Source organism: Trachymyrmex cornetzi, unplaced genomic scaffold (genome assembly GCF_001594075.2).
Source record: "Trachymyrmex cornetzi isolate Tcor2-1 unplaced genomic scaffold, Tcor1.1 scaffold105, whole genome shotgun sequence".
NCBI lineage: Eukaryota > Metazoa > Arthropoda > Insecta > Hymenoptera > Formicidae > Trachymyrmex > Trachymyrmex cornetzi.
In genome coordinates this window covers 127,017-149,324 of record NW_017295598.1, presented here as the reverse complement: position 1 = coordinate 149,324, position 22,308 = coordinate 127,017, and the positions used below count along the sequence as shown (strand labels likewise).

Sequence of the window (22,308 nt, the reverse complement as noted above, 5' to 3'; positions counted from 1 at the left end):
AACCCCCCCCCCCCCCCCCCCCTCGTTTAACTCGTTCCAATATCCGAAAGTTAATATTGTCGAAATATTTTTAAGAGATAAATTAAATCCTAATCTTAATTAAATATCTTAATTTTATTTCAAATAAGCAGGATCTTTATTAAGATTACACTATTAACTCTGAGTTTGGAACATACCAGAAAATGATACGCAAAATCGAGTTGTTCCAATAAGCAACTCTATAGCTAAACGTTGAATCTAAAATTTCGAAGATAGGATTTTCTTATTTAAACTAAATCTTTATTCTGTGAAATTTTAGTGAAATATTTATGTCGCAGAAAGAACGGCTGTGAAGAAGATTACAGAGCGAGTATATTTATTACTCGTTAATTACGCGCGTAAAATGATTAGCAAGTAACCTTTGGCGGAGAAGTTTTGCAGCCGGAAGTTGCTTGACAAACTAAACTTTTTGCACGGCCACGTCCGCTAGAAGTAAAACGTTTATTATAACGAAGAGTGGGCGTATCAATTATGGCCTTTGGCAGCTTGCAAAAATGAATAATTGAAAAAACCCGAGAGCATCAGTTGAGACTCGAATAACAGCTCTACAAAGATTAATTATTAAACAAAGTTTAAAGGTCGCAAAAAAAGAATGAAATCACTGTAACATCGATCTCGAGATAACAACTTTCTATTTGTGATAACATTACCATTTCCACATAACGTCAGACAGACAAGAGAAACTGAAAATTTAATATCGAATGGCCCCGAATTACCTCGAATGCAATCTAGTAAAGATTAAAGGAAAATTACCGCGCTCTTTTATGAAGTTTACTTAATAAATTACGCATGTAAATTGCTTGTCTATCGTCATCATACATGTCGGAAACCTGTACATTGATGTCGTCTCGATATAATATCGTACTAAGAATTCAAGTAACGTACGTACGCTCAATAATAATTTAATCTTCACATTCCAATGTTTAATTTCTAATGTTTAAGATAGAGTCAAATATTTAAGAAGAATTTAATATTAAACAAAGGAAAAATCTTACAACTATGTTCACAATTACACATTAGGCATCCTTATAAATTTCATAATACTTAGTATGTAGATTTGAGTCTAACATCTCAATTTCGATTCAAAAACTGATTTATAAGACTTTTAAAATGACCAATTTATTTGTATCGTTCACGTATCCACTTTTCATATTTTCCACTCACATTTCTATTTAAACAGAAAAATTGTATGCGAAAATTAATTTCTAAAAAAATGTATACTTTTTTATACGCGAGTACATAAAAATTTTAATTGTTATATTAATTCCGTTACGTCGATGTATATCCCGATGTTAAAACCCGTTTAATACGAAAAATATATTCAGCGATACTGTTGCGCATAAATAAAATACCGCGCGGACGAATGTCGGGATAATTGAAATTTATCTCTCGGCGAGCCAAGGTGCCACTAATTGAGCCAGGATTTAATTAGCCGCGTTCCAAGCGAGCAAGACTCATTCGCCGTTTTGTTTCGCAGGATACTTCCCGCTGCCGTCGGTTTATTGCCTCGCCTGGATTTGCCTCGACGTGCTATTCTGCACCGCCAGCATAATGCATTTGTGCACGATAAGCGTGGATCGCTATCTAAGCCTGCGCTACCCGATGAAATTTGGGCGCAACAAGACGAAGAAAAGAGTGACGCTGAAGATCACCTTCGTCTGGATCCTCAGCATCGCGATCAGTTTACCTCTGAGCTTGATGTACTCGAAGGTGAGCCGTCGCATTTTCCATTTCTTTTTTATGTGTCCGCGAGAATTATTTTATTAATCAAAGTCTTTTTTTAGTTATCTAGTTATTCTTTTTACTGCTCCTTCTTTTCTGCCTCATCTTTCTTTATCTTCTACTTTTCATTATGTTCTCGCGGATATTAGGTGAATAGATGAAGACAGTTATTGGTAAAACTTTACTACTCTAGTCCTCTTTCTCATCCTTATATTAATAATTCAGCCGTGTCTGAAAAAAGTGCCATTTTTTAAATTTTTTCAGAAGAAAAGAAGAACTTATTTTCATGAAAAAATTATCTTTAAAAATTCTACAAAAAATTACTGTAATAACTAAAGGTATGAGCAATTAATTTTTGCAAAAATATTTAATTAAGCAATTCTAAAAAGAATCGTGTTAAAATTGTTAAAATTGTTAAAATTTCAAAACGTTGTTAGTCCAAATAAAAATGCAAGTCAAAACGTTGTAAATCCAAATAAGAGTAACAGTTGCACAAATGGATTTACAACGTTTTAAATTGTACTAGTCATTTTTCCCCACTTCTAGCAGCACTTTTCACGCTAAATATTAGTGTGTGACAGAACACTTATATATACAATCTATTCATACAATAAAATGAATTTTAGCACTTACAACGTTTTGTTGTGACACGCCTCAATTAATTAAGTCCGTATTCACACTTTACTTTTATCGATAAATGTGCGCATTTATTTCTGAAATTCTATAGTATAAATATAAACTATATGCTATGCGCGCATCGATAAATGTATAAATACGGACTTTAATTTTTAATTTGTAATTATTAAATTAAAATATGTATCAATTTTTTTTTTCTTTTTTGAAAGTAAAATGTTCTGTATAAAGAAACCTTTCTTCGTTTGTTCTCACATATTAAACAAGTAGATGAAGACAATGATTAGTCAGACAAATTTTATTACTCTCGTTCTCTTTCTCATTCTTACTAATAATTAAAAATAAATTATATATGGACAAATTATCTTTCTCGTGAATAAAGTTTTGTGTAAAAATAATTTATTTTATCTACCTTTACAACAGAAATTACTAATATTTTTAATAGTACCGTCAGTTTAGAGATATTTTATTTTATTCTATCCCGTGCAAATTTTTTACTTGCTCCATATTCTAAAAAATTATATATTGAGAGAGAGAGAGAGAGAGAGAGAGAGATATGAATACACGAGCAGCTTACAACGGCTAGAATGTAACTGCGATAGTTTTTTGCTACACATACTTCTGTACGCGAACATCCTACTCAATTTTCCATAACGACTAAAAGATTGCGAGGTTTTGCCCGTAAAATCCCTCCCAGGTGGCAGACGCGAATCTCGATAGCCGAAAGTTTATCGCTGTTTGCGGGAAACGTCGCTCATCGATCATTCTCGATGCAGGATAGGAGCAGGATGGATTTATATAGGACTATACATCGCGTCGCCGTTTTTCATCGGCAACGTCCCCGTGTCCGGAAAGGAGGAGGACCGTCGCGCCGCGATATTCCATATTCTCTCGCTTGTGAGTGAAATTAACGGCATGAGATGAAGCGACGCTATATTATGAAACAGTTGTCCGCCGTTTTGGCATACGCGCTCCCTCGTAAATTCCCGACTAACCCTTCAACCGGCTGTCGTTTCAATGCGGCTTTATGCCACAACCGTCCCCGAAAATCGCGTTAAATGTCACAGTCCAAATACCGAGCCTTCATCATTGCTAAATAATACACGCAGCAAATGTGCAACGTACATTTTAAAAAATGACCTGTTATTTTTATAGTTTAATTTCAAGTAATTATTTTACAGCTCACAATATACATCAAAGGAGAACGTTAAAATGAGGCCAATTTCTGCCTAAAAGGGTGTAAGCAAAAGGAATAATGTTTTTGTATATTTTTACACCTTCTGGTTATGATAAAGTTATTAAAAAGTTTGCAGCGTTTAGGGAACACCTCAAAAATTAAGCAAGAATATAAAAATTTGGATAAATACAACGTGTTTGTGCTCAATTTTCAAATGTGTTCCCCAAATGTTACGAACTTTTTAATAATTTCATCGCATCCAACACTATTCCTTTTATTTATACCTTTTTAAGCAAAAGTAGATCCCATTTTACATCTTTTGTTTTATTTTTTATCTATTTTTAATCGCCATTACATATTCTTTTCGTTTTTACACATTTTCTATATTTACGTCAAGAGTGTTTAAGTAAAATAAAAAATAATATAGTACACACCGGGATGTGGGGAGGAGATCCAACTATCTGCGCGCGACAACAAAGTAATTATACATGTCGCCTTTAATTTCCGCGAATGAAAACATGACTGCAAATTCCGATGGAAAATGCCAACGTTATGGGTTTTCCGGGAATGGATGTAATGTGTACACGTCTAACAGGTTATTTTCTTAGCTCGAGCGTGTTCATCGTCGTAGAAGCTGCCTCGGCTTGCAAACTGCTCTTGCAAATGTGCAAACTACTTTCGTTTCATGACGCGAGAGAGACGAGACGAGACGAGACGAGACGAGACGAGACGAGACGAGACGAGACGAGTCGAGACGATAAGCACTGCCGCATCGACGAGTTTGTCGGACGAGTTTCAGCAACTTTACAACACCATTTACTAGCGCGTTTCATGCCTTACTTGGGTATTGATCCAAATTTTGCGGCCGCCATATACTCATTCAAAATTCCATCCAACACCCAGAGTGAAATTTGTGTCCAACGCCGTGAGGCGACAAAAATATCCCATCCAATTGTATACACGTGTATTCCTTTACGTTGTAAATTCATTTATTTTAAACACGTTAACCTAGATCCAAAGTAATCAATATCCAGATTAGAAAGATCGAATAGATAAAAAAAGTCTTCAGTGTACAAATTTTCATATTCTGAATACTTACCTTCATTTTTTCAATTTGGGCATTTCTATCAATATGAATTTCAGAATTTCCGTAAAATTGGACGTCAAAATTTCGAAGTTTGTGAAATTGATAGAACTTTTTTATTTTTGCTTTGATGTCACAAGTTTTTAAATCCACTGATTTTTTACACATCGTTTCCTTACATCAAATGTAACACAACTAAAAAATGTGATTTTCGAATTATTATCGTGAATGAGTTAAGTAAACATTACTCTATTAATCATTAAAAATGAACTAATTCATTTTCATTAAAAAGTTATTAAAATTGTCACAACTAAAAAAGGGTGATTTTATTTTAACTCTCCATCTGCAACCTGTTTTTTTTTACTGTTCTAAACTTTCAAAAATGTGGAAAAATTCAGCGGTTTTTCAACATCTCTATTACATTATGAAATGGTTTTTAACAAGATATTTTAGGGATTCTGCTCTCTTGTATATTTCGGAAAAATTTGAAAATAAAATTTCGCTTGTTTGGAGAAAGACTCAGATTGCAAGGAGAGTTAAGGGTTATAAAATAACAACGATCAAAATGTGATATTAAAAACACAAGAATACATTCTTTCTTTTAAGAACATATTTTTTTAGCCAATATTATTCAATGATTAGTCAATGATCTTTTGTCAAGTTGAAAAATAATAATTATTCCCCTTTTCTGAGAAACATAATTTTTTTCAATCATCAACTTTGAAGCAAATGATATTAACTCTCAAATGTTCCCACTTTTATAATTTAGAAATTTTCGTAAGATTTGTTTACTTCTCAAACCAGGATTTTCTCTAGAACGGTTTTCTCATCGATTTGTAACGCAAATAGGAAATTCTTGAGTTCTCGATTTCCCTCGCTTCCTTCTTATTTTGAAAAACCAACGTGGAAAATTAAAGGGCGTGACGACATCACTTCCAACGAGCCACTCTCAATTCTCACGAGACCTCACGTCGAGTGTTATCGACTGACGTCGAGCGGAATTCGCACCTTCCGGGAACACGTGTGGCGGATATACACGTGCGTGGGCTGCAATCCTGCAACCAGGGAATGTCCATCTCCTCATCTTCTTTCCTCCTCTTGCTTCCCCCCTTACAGTCACCGATGGACGTTATGACCCACGCTCGATCAAGGCGAATGCGACAGCCGGAGAAGCGGAACACGAGCTGACCATTATAGGCGACAGGGACTGAAAGCGGAAGCGTATTTCAAGGAAGATTCATGTCTATGGGGTGACCCGTAAGCTCCGCGTCAAATTTTAACGATGAGCACAATGAATTATGGAATGTATTGTCTCGCGGAAGCTCCGTGCTAACTTTCAAAATAATGTGCTCGAGCAGACGTATAAGGATAACTCGGCGATCGTCTCCGCAAATCTAAATTATTAATAAGTGATTTACAGGAAATAACGAAGAGTTGTCACAGAGGAGTGCTGACAATCCATTTATTTACTGGCACTACGCCCTGTAAAAGTGAAATTACAAAAACAGTAAAAGTGATATTATTAATAAAAATTGATTGTAATCTCTTCCTGCGAATAAAACAAATAAAATGCATATATTATTTCATTAATGTCTTATCCTTTTTGTAAAAATCTATAAATATAATAAAAATCGTAATTCATTAATATATTGTTGATTCTTTGCTTAAAGACTTAATTATGCATAGTGAATTATAAAACAATCCCTTTGATGTAATAATATTTTATTAAAATTTTGTTGATAGAAAAAAATTGGGACATATATAAAAATTAAACATTAATTATTAGTTCAATCGGAAATAGAAATGATTTACAATTAATTCATTCTCTACAAAAATGTAACTTATTAATACATAATGTATATGTATAAAATAACAAAACTCATAAGAAAAGGATTTATCAATTTATTTACAATCAATGTGCGGTAGTATATGAATTATTTTCGTCATATTCCTCCTCTCTTTATTTTTGCTAATAAAAATTAATTTCTAGAATTAAAAAAAATTAAATACGTTTTGCATCATTCTACAAATTTCTATTCATAGTTTCGTAAATAATTAAATAAACGAGCTGTTCATTAATCTTCTTAATTCTGCTTAGGAACCTAATTAAAGAGTTATAAGGTAGAAGACTAATAACATGAGATGCAACGGCTTTATTGCAGCTGGCAGAGTATTCCGCTAATTAAATAGACACACAAAAGGAAACCAAATATAAAAAAGAAACGCGAGAACATTAACAAAAAGTAACGACGAGCGTATTGCAATGCCATCGCGATGGCGAATAATGGATGACAGGACGACAGGCTGACGCATATTTCCGACGTTCAATCTTCAGTATACTCAAAGGGCTCGGGTGGTTCAGCTTCCTTCTCTTCCTCCGGCTTCGGTCCAAAGGCTGAAACAAACCGGAAGTGCTCAAGCACACACACCCTACAAGCACGTACTCGATACTTCAAAACATAAACGAAAATCCTGGCCCGTTCATGAGTATATAATTTTATTTGCGTAAATACAAATGTATAACTTTATTTGTGTAAAATTTATCTTTTCTATGAAAATCTGAACAATATAAAAAACATATTATAAATCATTGTTAATTTTTATAGACGTAAAATCTCTTAAATTAATCAAGAACATTTGAATAAAAGATAAATAAAGTTTAACAATTAAATCTTTCTTTAGCTTTGAAATTTTAATTAGGTAATTAATATATAAATATTTATATCAAGGGGCACTTCTCGCCCTAATAAAATAAACGGCAAGATTATTAACGAAACGTTGGCATTAGCAATGGATCACGACACGACGCAAACTCTTTGACATCTCTGAAGAAAATACCCGCAAAAGCCTCAAAAGTATTATCAAAAAATTAATAAATATCTCGAATATGCCTACTATAAAGTATTATTAAATAATTAACAATAACAATTTCAAAGACTCTCAATCTTTAATAATCATATGAATAGAATTATATAGTTGAAAAATTGTTGTTTCACTCTCTCGTGAAATTTTCGATTCAATTATTCTCATTGTACGTAAAATATAAATTAAAATGACTTTTTCTTTACAATCAATTTCTGAAAGAAAGTTTTGAGCAGAAAATAAAGGATCAATCACTCACCGGCGACGGGCTCGACGAGTTCCTCCTCGGTGTCCGTCTGCATGTGCTTAACCATGACAATGCCACCGATCTGAATATCCTTAACGGGAGTGTAATGGCTACCCTCGACCAGCTGAATGACCTTCAATTGCTGACGTAGAACTCGCGCAGGATTCTGGAGGACCTCGAAATTCGGCTCGGGCTCTTTCTTCTCCTTTTCATCACCGTCTTTCACCACCTTTTTCTCGGGCTTCTCCTTGGTTTCCTTAGCCTCTTTCTCATCCTTCTTCTTCTCATCCTTTTCTTTCGAAGACGATGCAGCTTCCTTTACCTCTTGAAGCTCCTTCGTCTCCGAAGGCGGATCCTGCAATTTTTATTTAGTTTGTTTTCTCTTATGTGGGCGAGTGCTGAAATTTATTAGCGTGCTCTTTTATTTGTCATAAATTTATAATATAAATCATCGCGTTACTAGAATCCTAAGACAAGAATCCTAAGAAAACTTTATAGATTATTAATATTTTTACCAATAATCTGATTCTTTGATAAAAGAGACGTATAAATCTTTGTTAAAAAAAAATTTTATTCTCGTTTACTGAAATTCGAACTTGAAACTCAAGAGATGAGACAAATGAAATTTAAATACGCAATGTATACTATACAACGTAAACAAATGCGCAAAACAAAACAAAATGCACAAAAACAAAAATATAGATAAAATTCGAATCAATTCGTTTATAAATCTTTAAACGAGAATTTAATAATAAAAAGATATATATGATGCATAAATTTGATGAGTTAAATATTCGAAAATTTAAAGAATTGAAAATATCAAAAATTTTGAAGTTTTTGCGTGCAAAAACTTCAAAACGCAAGAGTTTACATTCGAAAATTCAAGATATCGTTAAAATACATATAATAATTGACGCTTAAAAAACATATATCAGTCTCAATAATTATTCCCGCAATTTTTTTTCATTAATTTTGATTTAGACAAATAAATAAGAGAACATTCTTCCTGAAATTTCCAGACATTTCCTTTAATCACTTACCACTTCCATCTTCTCATGAGAATCTCTGGCTTTTCTTTCAGTCTCGCGTCTTCTGGCACGAGCCGCAATACTAAGCACAGCGGTGGTGACTTTCTCTCGTTCCTCTCTCTTTTTCTCTTCAAGAGGCGCAGGATAAGCATATATGCTTGGCCTAGCGTTTGATTTGATCTCCAATTTAGGCATCTTCAGCTGAGCGTTCAAGGCGATCAGACACGTGGGCGTGAAAGCCAGAGCCAAACAATGCGCAAGTGGAAACCAGTACCAATACTGAGTGAATACCAGGGCACCGACCACCGCCAACATGTTCGTGTGCCCCGTACGCGATTGTAGAGATACGGTTACATTACGACCACCTAAGAATAAGCGAAAGTCTTCTCGTAATATTTCACAATTGATCTTCTCATTGGCTTTATTTCTCGTTCTAAGATTCGCGAAATTTTTAGGGCTTTAAGAAATTTAGAATAACAAGACCTCGTCGTTAAAAATAGAAAATTAAATATTTCAAAATTAATAAGAATGTAAGTTTAATGACGGATAAAGTAATGAAAATTCTAAGTCCTAAAAATTAAAGAACTCAAAAGCACGTATTCTGTATTAGTACAAATTTCAAAATTTTAACGAAAAAAGTTCAAAAAATAAATTTCATACTGCCAAAATTTTGTTTTCCATGGATCAGAATCTATAATTCAACGATTCATTAAAGTCCATGAATAAAGCTGATCCCTGCGTTGCAATAATAAAATTAACAAAGTACAGGAAATCCAATGATTCGCAGTTTTTATGCTCAGGAAAGAAATAATTTCAAATTTGTTGGAATATCTATATAATTAAAATTGAAATCACAGATTCTGTGAGTGTCACATGCAAGAAACTCTAAAGAAAACTCACCGGCATCGATGATCCCTTGTGCCAAAATTGCTCCAAACTTAGCCATCACATCCTCGTGTTTGTCCACGACGACCTTAGCATATAATGCTCTAAAATCTTTAACGCGGGCACACGTGGATTCCGTCTGCTGGATCAGAATCATGGCGGAAGCGATCAATGCGCCTTGCCTGACGAAATTCACAGGATCATTAGTCATTGGGTCCAACAGAGCGATAGCTTCCTTCAAGCCGGTACCCGCGCAAGCAATACCCAAGGCCATCGCTGCGCCGTACCTCACATGAGGATTGTAGCTCTCCGCTAAGAGAGACACCACACTAGGACATTGCTCCGGAGTCCTGGAACACATGAAAAAAAGAACGCGATGCTAAGTTTTCCTTCAAACTTATTGACTTTTGTCAATAAATCACATTCAATATTACTAATCTCGTAATAACTCACTTTTTATATCTTTCATGTTTGTCACTGGTATATTATAATTTAAATTAATATTATATATAATATATTAATTAATTTCTTTTTCCAATTTTCTATTTTCCTTTCGCGTGATCTTATTTTTATATTTTTTTAAATTTAAGATAGTCAGTCAAAGCTTACATTTATTTTGTAAATACATGTATAACTGTAATTACAATTCTTTTTGATCAAACAAGTTTTGTACTTATCACTGATAATCACCCTATTTATTAATAATTTAAACTGTTAAATAAATTACAATAAAAAGTTCATCATCTTTCACTGAGAGAACTTTGTAATATTAAATTTAATAAACCATTAATTCTTTTATATATTTTATCAATAAAATAATGTGTTACAGCACGGTATTTAGAAGGTTATGGTATTTAAATGAATGTAGGTTCATAAATTTTAATTACGTGATTGATAATTATGTGAATTGATAATAATTGGTAATTAATTTAATAGCATCGCCACGCGTCTGGCACACTTGAATATTCGCACGAGTTAATATCAAACAATAATTAACAGATCCCCATTTTCTCATTTTGTTTCAGGAAGATGATTCGGTATTGGTGGACGGAGCCTGCCAGATTCCCGATCCCCTCTATAAATTAATTGGCAGTATAATCTGCTTCTATATCCCGCTAGGAGTAATGTTGTTAACGTATGCGTTGACAGTAAGATTATTGGCGGAACAACAACAAAATATCGGAGGGACTGGAGCAGGTTGGTCATCGGGGTGGTTGGGAGCCCCTCAAGGTGCCTCTCAAGGTTCATCCATGACAGGTTAGTATACTGTGCACTATAAGCTTGTTCTCACATTAATTTCCGGAATCTTAATATCGATTATCTCTCAAGGAATCAAAATAATCGAATATATCTTATTGTTAGTATAAGTTACTTTCTCTCTCTATATTTGAGTCCATTTCACTATAATATTATTGTAAAAATATAAACTAAATTTAAACTAAACTTTAAAATTTATTTTTAAATGTATATTTAAAATACAACAGAACATTTAAGAATAAATATTCAATTTAATTTAATTTTTCTAATTAATATAAAAAAATAATTTATTTAAATAAAGATTCATAGAATAAAAATTCTTCAAGTGTCTTCCAATTCGAATTTTTTAAATTAAAAAATACGATCAAGCTTGCCTAAACAAATTTCTACAATAGAAACGCTTTTAGAATCGTTATTAAATTTAACAAGTGGTTAAAAAGTATTTTTCTTTCTTCTACACTTTTATTATTTCATGGACCACTCTTGCAACTTCATGCTTTCTTCCCATCAACTTGACAACGAAGAAAATAAAACAATTATTATTTCAAATGTTACCTTATTCTTATCAATTTTCTATTTTTAGCAAAAAAATTTGATCTTAAAAAAATCATAAAAATAAATAAAGCAATATAAATTATTAAAAAATAAATTAAAATAATAAAAAATACAGAATACGATACGGCAATATATCCTTTTCACCAATTTTCTCTTCTGCATGACAATACTTGCCGTTTTTTTCCCCGAGGATACATTTTATTCGGAAACGAACGAGGCCGTCGGGCGAAGGAAACTAAGACTTAGTTTTCCTACCTGATAAAAATTATTTATTCCGATTTATCGGTCGGCTTCCGAGGACTACAAAGGATATCGCGTCTGCAGGCGTCTCATAAACGTTTTTCGAAACCGCTGGCGTGAATTTATTCCCCTCAGACAAAGCGTTCCCGAGGGAGATAACCTTCTACATCCCTCTTTCTCTTCCGCGACGGAAAGTTTCGCTGGAAGCCACATCGTCTATTGTCGCTTTGATTTTACCTGGACAACCCTCCGATTACTGCCTCAAATGGAATTTGCATACCAACTTCATGCCGGAATTCATCACACTATTTTACACGCCGCGTTGCACAATTATTGCATTTTAAAATGCATTCTTGATGAAGTTTTTGACCAACTTTGAGGGAAATAAGAGTCACCTTCGAACACCTCATACATATCGTAGAATTAAAACATGTAAACGAAATAAATAAGTAGATTATGAGAAATTTTATTTCTTAAACTTTTACATGTTTTCCAGATAATAATTATCTGTAACTTTTTTTTTAGATAAAACAAAGCATTTGCACTTCCTTAATTGTTCACGGATTAACCAATTAGAATTTGTTATCCAGTCGCGGATCTCTAGCGTGTGCAATTCGCCATTACTGTATAAATAATTCGTCACGCAACATGAAGGATGCCTAGTGGGCGACGGTCGTATGATTAATGATGTCAACGCGGTTCGTTTTTTCGCATAGAATCGATCCCGGGGAATCGATGGAACGGGGGACTAGGCCAGGCTTCTGTCTAGAAGCACTCTACGACAAGAAATTTCGCCGGCACGTCAAGCACGGAAGCATGTCGACGTCCACGACGAAGATATGCAAATGCCGGCCATTATGCAAAGATCTCGGATGCGGCACAGTATGCTAAGAAGGCCCCCGTCCGGTTGCTCGGCGATATGAAAATTAATCGATACCCCGTTACGCGCGAGCCCCATTCGCGGGCACTTAATATTCCGCAGGATTGAAAGATTGCAGGAGATGACACAGAAATCTTTTGAGTACCTCATTACAAACACAGTTCTTGTCGGTAGACTGTAAATATTCCGTTAATTTAAAAGAAGAGATAAGAGAAACAACAAAAATATTGTTAAAATGTCACAATTCTCATCAATAGATTGAAAATATTCTGTTAATTAAAAAAAAGAGATAAATTAGAGAGAGAAAAAATTCAAAAAAAAATTAAACTCATTTAAATTATATTATTTTTTTTTACTAAAAAATAATTAATAAAATTAATTGTTTAAAGAGCAATTTTTATTTGTAAAATTCCTACTTTCAATCAATCAATACCTATTCATTTTTAATGTTGCCTATGATTCAAAGACTTCAAAGTACAATGCAAAGTATCTTTACTTTAGGAGTGGTTGTGTATCTCCTTGTAAAAAGAGCTCTGGCATTAATTCATTTTAAAAAGCATCAAATCAGTGAAGAAAAAGACAAATTCAATCTTCAATCTTCAATCGTTAAATTGACTGAAATCTCTCGTTTTTCAACAAAAGAGCGTCTCCCTTCCTGAACGAAGAGTAAATCCTGCATTTTCCGATGCTCTCCAATCGTCAGTCGCTAAAAAATCTCAATATAAAAAAAAAACAAATCCCCTTCATTCACGGATAAAATAGAAGATCACCGGAATCATCCTTCCTTTTCCAATCGAAAGAAAACTCTGATTAATCGCTAAAATCTCCGGTTCTCCAATAATTCGCGCAGGGCTCGAGCGACGGGGCACCTGGAAGAGATACCTCTTGAACAAGGGTTCGGGCGGTAGCGGCGGCACGCCGCAACACACCTCCGGCACGTCGACCGACACCGAGCTGACCACCCTCGACACCCACGAGCTCTGGCTGCAGGAGAGCGAGCCACCACCCTCGGCCATGTCCGCCCTTCATGCCTTCGGCGCGGAGATGCTCAAGTTGTCGAGGGGTCTCGAGGGGATGGCCGGCAGCTCCGGCAATCAAACCCCATCAAAATTGACAGCTAGCCCAACACCACCAGCATCATCAGCAGCAGCAGCAGCAGCAGCAGCAGCAGCAGCAGCAACTGCTGCAACTGCAGCAACACGGTCCCTCACTACGCAGATGCAGCTTCCGCAACGGGTATGGAGATTGCAAGTCAATTATGTGTTTGCGAATCATAAATCTTTCTGTAAGCTTACTTTATGATTGCGACATGATAAATTTCACGACTCGAATACAATAAAAATATAACCTAGATGTGGAACAATGAGAAGAATATAAATTATAAAAATTAACAACACAAACAAACAAATCGTATGCGATATATTGCTTCTTTACTTCAGAAATTACACAACTCAAAAAATGTAATTATCAAATTTTTACCATGAATGAATAACGTAAACATCTCTATCAATCTTACCAAGAATGAATTAACTTTCTTTCATAAAAAATATTCGAAACATTGCAACTCAAAGAGTAATTTTTAAAAAAGAATCATCAAAATCGTCGTAATTCAGAGTGGTTGTAAAATAAAAATAACAAAAATTATATTGATTATGTTAGAAATATATCTTTGCCGCACGAAATGTTTGATTAGAAAATAATTTTTTAATCATTTTTTTCTTTATCTGAAAGATTAATTTTTCGAATTGTGTCACTTTTAAAGTAAAAGAGCAATCTATAAGTAGAAATAAGTGAAATTTTAATTCATCTTATTTCTGTTTTAACGTAAAATCCTTCGAGAAAGCTTTCTTTTTCTTAACTTTTTAGACAATTCTATATAATTTTCAATAAAGTTTTTTTCCGTTTTATTTTGTTCTAGCTTTTTTCTGTCTCTTTCCCGTTTCTTTCTGTGATATGATCAAACGTGTATCGTTTTATGCAAACTGCTTAAAACACGACGATGTATCCCAGGCACAATTTTGTGAGAAAGGAATTTCCGTGCTTGTCTGAGTTTTCGCGGAAGATGCTTTTGCAATTATTAACGACATATCCATCGCATCGTAACCTGCGGGCTCTCAAAACACGCCATTGTGCTTGACGGCGGCACGTTTCCGTGGCAATACGACAGCACGAATTTGCGTCACTTTGTCACTCCGGCTCGCACAACGCCGTGACTACCACGAGATGCGGTTAGCGTTGCGTCAAATCAACTTACGACGGCAGCCGGGAGAGTTTCCGGTGAATTTGTGTCATCCAATGTACCAAGAACCTACGCATGCAACTATCGTCGAAGGGCTTAAGTGAAGAATGTCTTACTATATTCCATACTCGTATCTACAATCTAAATTTATGATACTCGACTTTCATCTCTCAACATTCTTTAGTTTAAGTCTCATGTTGCTGAAAGATATAGTTTCTGAAAACGTAGCATTGCCCTCAAGATATTTTTGGGGAAATTTATTCTTTAAAATATTTTCGCTTCTCTATATACACTCCAGGCTAAAAATTTGAAAACACTCTTTAAAAATTGAGAGACATCAACAATTATTCCTTTTATATATTTAAGAATTTTTAAAGGTCTCAATTTTAGAAGTAAATGTCAGTTGAGAAAAATCAACTTTAAATTCATCCGGGACTCTAAGATATATTTCTTGGGATGTCCTTACATACAGGATCATTACTTACTTCCTCACGGAATCGAATGAGAGAGAGAGAGAGAGAGAGAGGTTGCGGGAGAGGGGAATTATATTTGACGTCGTTTAGAGCTTCCAGCGTCGATCCACGGGAATACGCAAACTAAAAGTGGAACGAGAACGTAGGAGTGCGGCCAGAATATTAAAAGCTAGACTCCCCCGTATCGCTGTAAAATATGTTTCAATCATAATCCACCGATCTTTCTGCTGTCTTGTGTTTTTCCCCATTTCCTATGTCTTCTTTGCGAGTTTGAAAGGTATTTACATATGTTTAAAAATTCAAACGTTCCTTTCAAAAAATCAGGTTAATCAGACAGAGACCTCGCGACAATAAAATACAAGAATTTAATAACCGCAGAACAGAATTAAAATTCATTAGAGGATGAAATCAAGAAGGATGAGAGAAGAATGGAAAAAAAGATTTTCTAGAAGGATCTTAAAATTTTTAGAAAGTAGCAGAACGCGAGAATTTGAAAGGAATGCGATTCTGCCAGGCGGCAGAAATCTGAAAAACGGAAAATCTACGATTAGAGACACGCGAGATTTTCAAGACGCGGTCGAAAAGATCTTGCGAGAGGCGGAAGAGCGGAATCGTATCGGATGCAACTGAAAGGCGAAAATTTTTCAAAGTAAATTGGTGCAATCATTAGATCGCAACATTTCAAATTGCACAGCTTCCATTTCCAGCGTCCTTCTTTACTTTTGCACCTCTTAATGGACATATTAGTAACGAAATCCCAGAGAAAGTCCCTTCTGGCTTTAATGATATATTTAGAGTTCTTTCCAAAGGTACATCCGTCATAAAAATTTAAACAAATCCTAAATCGTGCAAAATTACCGGAATCCTTTTAGAAAGCTGAAAAATTTAATTCTACGTCAAAGCAAATAATAATACTGAGGAAAAAAGTTACTTGACTAAATTAGTTTAGTTCATGATTTTCTACAATTTTATCATATATTTTACGAAGCGACGAAATACGTTACTTTTAAGCAGATAAAAGTCGCACGTGTGGTTACACAGCTTCCGCAATTTTTCAAATTTTGCATGTTCTCGCGACGATCGAATTTCCCGAAAGTCTCCTCGAATTCTCGCGGGACTCGCATGAAAATGCGAAAGCAGACGCGCCAGAAAGGTCACCGCGCGACGACGAGAAAACCCATTTATACACGGCAGCCTCAAAGTGGATTGCACTTAGCTGCTGGCATTCAAAGTGCAAAACGGACCAACCTCCGTACAGGAACGAAAAGGGTGAGCAAAGGGGATGATGGGGGAGAGAGGTCGCAGATGGTGAGTTTCGCTCGTTCGCTCGTGGTCGCGTACTTAAGTAAACTGCTCTTGCCCCGCGTAAACCTCTAATAAAGGAATGCACTTAGGATCGTGCCTCTGAACGCATCAAACGAAGATTACCTCTCTATTACTCGCAGAGGACTTTGCCTTTTACAGAATCGAGTTGCTTTCTGTCGATCTCGTGAATTAAATAACCGCCGAGTATTCAAAGATCTCTCCCTCAGGATGTTTTCCCTCTTCAATTGTTATATTATAAATTGAATTGTATTAAATTTAATAATAGAGTATCAATTTATACTCTATAAAATAGAATCAGAGGATGTACAATGTATAGAATGCAGTCGAAATAAATCACGAAATAGTGATTTGTCATAAAAAATAAATATAAAATCTTTTTTATAGAGAAGATTTTCTTTTAAGAAAATTGAAAAATGGTGTAACGACACATTTACGATATATTTCTCAAGTTATTTAAATTCAAAGCCAAATTTTATAAAACAGTATAATAACGGTAAAATAATAAAATATATCAAGATTGATTTGTTACATATCTTTCTCTTACTAAAATGGCGTTTTTATTTAAAAATTTAAATTTCTCTCTCTCTCTCTCTCTCTCTCTCTCTCTATAAAATTTTTGTTGAATTTAATTTTTGAAAAATAAATAAAAAATTCGAAATCAACACAAAGAATATACATTTTAATTTAAATTATGTATGACAAATTAACATAAACTTTAATGGAAATATAAATAAAACTTTATATATATAATAGCAATTTCTTAATAATCCAATATTTAAACATAACAGCAGGAAGAAACCAAATTATATTCCCTGTTTAAAATGCATTTTCCAAGATGCGTCTGTTTCTTCTTCAACCAGACCACCTTCCCCATCCTATCCTTTCTCGACCCCTCAAGTGTTTATCTCGACCAATATTTTTCTCAATTTGCCGTCAAGACCGCGGCCGTAATCCACTCCAACGACAATCGGGTCGTTTCTCTTCCTTCTGGAAGCACCCTCAATTATTCTCCGAAAACCCTGCCAACGCATTTCCAAAGCATTGATAAAATTGTCACTCTTCAGCAACAATAACGGTTCGATAACATTGTGGAAAATCAGAGGGCGTAGAAGAGCTATTTTTATTTCAATTTTAAAGAACGATTGTCGAATTCTGTCTGTTCTGGAAATCATCGAACTCATCATCGAAATTTTTCTCAAATTTTCTTAAAAAATTTTCTAAAATTTTGTGTAATTTTTTTCATCTGTAATTAATCATTAGTCTATTATTATTTGTTTTTTTTTTCTTTCAAATCATTACCTTAATTTCTTCCTTAAAATCTGAATTTTCTCTCTTCACCTTATTATTAATTATATATATAATCCTTTTTTTCCAAAATTCAGATTGCCGTCTCATTAATCTCCTCTGATTTCGTTATTACCTGAACATATGTTTTTAAATCTCTTCCGAGATTTCACCTTATCGTTTTGAAATCTACCCGCAATCGTCGGCAAATAAAGTATCGGTAGCAAAAGAGTTACCGATATTTATTTGAATAACCCACGTAAAATGGGTGATCGATAACGGACTGATAACGATCGAGGATGGAAACGCGTGTATTCCACGGCCGTCAGAAGTTCTCGGTACGGATGCATATCTCGCGTGTCTCTAATTTGCAAGGACGGAAGCAATTTTTTCCCCTCGCGCGCAAGCTCATCCAATCTCGCGATCAATTACCGCGCCACGCTGCAAAATCGGATGCAATCGCATTTTTTTCTTTTTCCTTTTTCTTCTTTTTCGCCGTTTTTCCTCTTCAACTGCATGCGGCCGACCGATTCCGCGTATCAAATGATAAAGGGACTCGCGTTCGTATCGAAACAATAGATATGGTGCACATTTCGTGACGGCGATATTTGTAGATTCCCTTTGAAGCTGGATTCGTGACAAAAATATCCAAATATTTTCTCCCTTCGGTAGACTTTAAAACGACAATCTCGCGTGAAACAATAAGAGGATTATCCTACGCCGAGTGATAAAGGAATCGGCGAATCAATCTTTCGTTCGCATAGTTTTGGTTCACGGCATATAGGAGGATTATTTTTTACTCGATTGCGATTGATAAGAAAAGCTTTTGTCATGCGTTAAAACTTTTCAGATATTCCCTTTTTCTCTTCGGTTTGATTTATAACGGCGAGAGAGATTATTGAGCGTGATAAAATAACAGGATTCGAGCATTAATCCTTCAATAAAACGTTCATACCTTTTTATCGCAGTGAGGATTATTTTGAAATCGATTACAATTGATAATAAAAGTCTTGTCGCGCGTAAAGTCCTCCAAAAATTTCTCTCTTCAATTTGTCAATTTTGTGGTAAATAACAGAAAGTTTATTAAACGTGAGATAAAAACAGACTGCAAATATATTAATACGCCCTATTACAAACATTTCATTTAATTAACTTAATTTTCAAAATTCCAGATTCGTCAAAGAATTTCTACACTGAAAAAAGTTTACTAAATTTTCATATATATTTGTTTAAATAATACTAACGAAACTTACAGTAAATAAATATTTACTTAATAAAAAATAATAATAATTAAAATTAATAGTTTTTGTATCAGACATACAAATAGATATATGTTTGCATTCAGCTAGTAGTATTCAAACAAATTCATTAAAATTTAGTAACCTTTTGTTAGTGTAACTGTGACAAGGCATATTTTTCATGCACATAATACATGCATTCAAACTGGCTGACTATTTATAAACAACTCATAATTGAATCTTTCTAATTATTCTGTAATCCATAACTGTCATTATATTCACTTATAATTTCTTGCTATTACAGGTGAAAATTAGAGCGAGAATAAGTCAAATAAGAAAAGGAATCCTATTTTTGGTCTAATCAGATTTTGATGCTTCATAATTTGTTAATTTGCAAATTTACGTATGAATTAATAATATTAAACACCAAGACTTGAACCAAAAATAGGATTTTTCCTCTTATCTAGTTATTTCGTTTCTTATTTGATTCAAAAAAAGCTTTTGCTATTTGTTATTTTTATACGTAAAGTTTTAAATTTAAATTAATTATTAACAAAGTTATTATATATAAGATGGAGACCATAATATCATCTTCTCCTTTATTAATAGCTCAATTTTTATTTCTTTTTAGAAGTGCAGAGAGCACGGAGAGTAGCATGTCCTGCTCGAGAACGAGCATATCGACGGAAGAATTCGCGAGTCCTTGGAAGCATCGGAGACGAGCGTCGACCTACAACGAAGCGCATTTGGAGAGGTCGATGCAGATTCTGGGTTCGCCCAAAACTCCTAGAAAAAGGTCTTTTAGCTTTCACGAGCAGTCGTCCTGTCGCAAAGGCGAGGACGATTCGATGCGCAAGAAGTTTCACGATAAAGCACCGGAAGGACCAATAACGTTACCGCCACCCTGCACGTGTCCCTATTTCGGGGAATCTTCGAAGAAACCGCCACCGTCAGGCGAGATCGTCATCGTTTCCAGCGACACTATGAAGCCTATTAGTAACAAACACCTGGAAACAAATATTCCTATATTCCTTTCGAGTGATACCACGAAAACCATTGGCAACAAGGGTCCGGAAATGGGCTTATTGGGTAGACACAACAGCGCTAGATCTACGGAGGATGCTAAAGGTTACGAGCAGCTGACCCCCGCGAATTCCGTGGTCACGTGGCGAAGTGGAAGGCGAGGTTCCAGCCTGAGTACGTGATGATAAGAGTGCTGATGACGTAAACAACAATTTCGATTAGTTCTTCGATAATTGCCTGCGGGAAATTCCCCTGGCTATCGCGTGCCACTAACGTTCCGCTAAAAATTGTAGAAGCAAAAAGAAGGAGAGAGAGAGAGAGAGAGAGAGGATGAGCAAGTTCGTGAAAGCGGTTAGATCGAGTCTCGAAGAGGGGAGGGTGAAACGGGGTTACCCGATTCCCCCCGCGTTGCTCGCTTCGATCACTCTTTTTTTTTTTACAACCCGAGAAAAATGGAGAGATTCGTTCAAGAAGAACGTGATTCATGGTCACGAAAAGCTCCCGATCATTGCCTTTCCAGGATCGCGCAGGATTTTCGCACGACTGATTTTGGAAGATTCAAGACTGTAAAAATTGACGTATTCGCGAATCTTACAGATTTTGACAGAAATTAAAAAATATTTTTGCTATTTCACATCTTAATGTTAATTAAATTTTTTATTTTTCATATCTTAAAAGAATAAAATTCTTAGATTATTTGTTTTATCTAATTAACGAATTTAAAAAATTTGATAAATGTGTTCCTAAAAATTTTTAACGGAGATTAAAAAGTATTTCTCCTAAAATTATTAAATTATTAAATTATTAAATTTGTTAGTTTTCGTATTGCGTGTTGAAAGAGTAAAATTCTTAGATTATTTGTTTATCAGGATTAAAAAAACAAATTTTAAATTATTTAATATAAAAAAATTTGCACATTGTCACAGAAAGTGCTTTTTATCTAAAACTAAATAAAAATTTTTATATATACGCAGATGCTAGAATTAAACTCTAATTCTCAAATGTCCATTACCTAACGTTTAAATCTCGCAAGTTTTCGCACGTTTGAAAATATTTCTTCTCGCGCGCGGCATGTCGATTCGAAAACTTTCAGCATTTAGAATCTCCAACTTTGCCAAGATTTCCGGAACGATTTCGAATTTGCAGGAATGGCGGCAATCCTTTTACCCGCAATCTCATCCATTTTCGTGAATCGAATCTTTCAAATCCTTTGCAGGCAGCACCAGGACTCTGCTGTCCGCTAGTACGAGAGCAACGCCGTTGCGACGCGCGGCGACGATGCGAGCGCACAACGGAGCGATGGGCACAGCAAATACGACCTTGAACCAGAGCAATCCGTCGTCGCCGAACCTGTTCAGGTACTCGGGTGGTCAGGTGCGCAGCCATCACTCGCGCAACAGCAGCGTGATCTCGCGCAACAGTTCCCGCCACGGTAGGATCATCCGGCTGGAGCAGAAGGCGACCAAGGTCCTCGGCGTGGTGTTTTTCACGTTCGTGATCCTGTGGGCACCGTTCTTCGTGCTGAACCTAGTACCGGCCATATGTCCCGACTGCGAGCGCCGTATCGACCGCAAGATTTTCGACCTGGTCACCTGGCTCGGCTATGCCAGCTCCATGGTCAATCCGATCTTCTATACCATCTTCAACAAGGTCTTCCGCCAGGCGTTCAAGAAGGTGCTGCTCTGCAGGTATCGGAATCAAGAGTGGCGACCGCCCAGGTAGGCTCTGGGCCCCGGGAGACCGGGGATCGCCATCAGCAGGGTGTAAACGATGGGAATGGAAGACCGATGCGCGAATCGATATCGATGAGAACGGTGAAAGTCAGAGAGACATTCCGAGCAAAACTCATCAAATGGTGCTATTCTACTCGCGCGATTCGCTTGTTTCGAGGAACGTAACGACGGCCTGAGTAGCTCGTGTTCTTAGTACGTATGTGCGTGTGTATGGATAACATTGCCGATTGTTGACGGACAAAATTTTAAGTCCTCTATCAAATCTTCCTATTAGCGACTCCTGTTAACGTTTCGTATCCAAGAATTATTTTGACACACAAACGAAAAATATTTTTTTAAATCTTCCTATAAATACATACAGCTTCTACATACATGTACCAACA

At 35.4% G+C, this 22,308-nt stretch overlaps 2 protein-coding genes across 2 annotated transcripts in view; one reads left to right on the top strand and one right to left on the bottom strand.

Annotated features, from left to right (window-relative positions):
* Positions 1 to 22,237, top strand: part of 5-HT2B (5-hydroxytryptamine receptor 2B) — a 55,664-nt gene extending 33,427 nt beyond the window's left edge. Inside the window, 6 exon segments of the mRNA XM_018504735.1 lie at positions 1,517 to 1,749; positions 10,703 to 10,934; positions 13,460 to 13,740; positions 13,742 to 13,845; positions 19,801 to 20,366; positions 21,409 to 22,237. Of these exon segments, the coding sequence (XP_018360237.1) occupies positions 1,517 to 1,749; positions 10,703 to 10,934; positions 13,460 to 13,740; positions 13,742 to 13,845; positions 19,801 to 20,366; positions 21,409 to 21,914 (1,922 nt within the window). The 3' untranslated portion in view covers positions 21,915 to 22,237.
* Positions 6,614 to 22,308, bottom strand: part of Rpn2 (Regulatory particle non-ATPase 2) — a 47,199-nt gene continuing 31,504 nt past the window's right edge. The window contains exons 4-7 of the mRNA XM_018504757.1: positions 9,693 to 10,027; positions 8,805 to 9,157; positions 7,777 to 8,119; positions 6,614 to 7,050 (exon numbers count right to left, since the gene is read on the bottom strand). Of these exons, the coding sequence (XP_018360259.1) occupies positions 6,980 to 7,050; positions 7,777 to 8,119; positions 8,805 to 9,157; positions 9,693 to 10,027 (1,102 nt within the window). The 3' untranslated portion in view covers positions 6,614 to 6,979. The remainder of the gene's footprint in view (positions 7,051 to 7,776; positions 8,120 to 8,804; positions 9,158 to 9,692; positions 10,028 to 22,308) is intronic.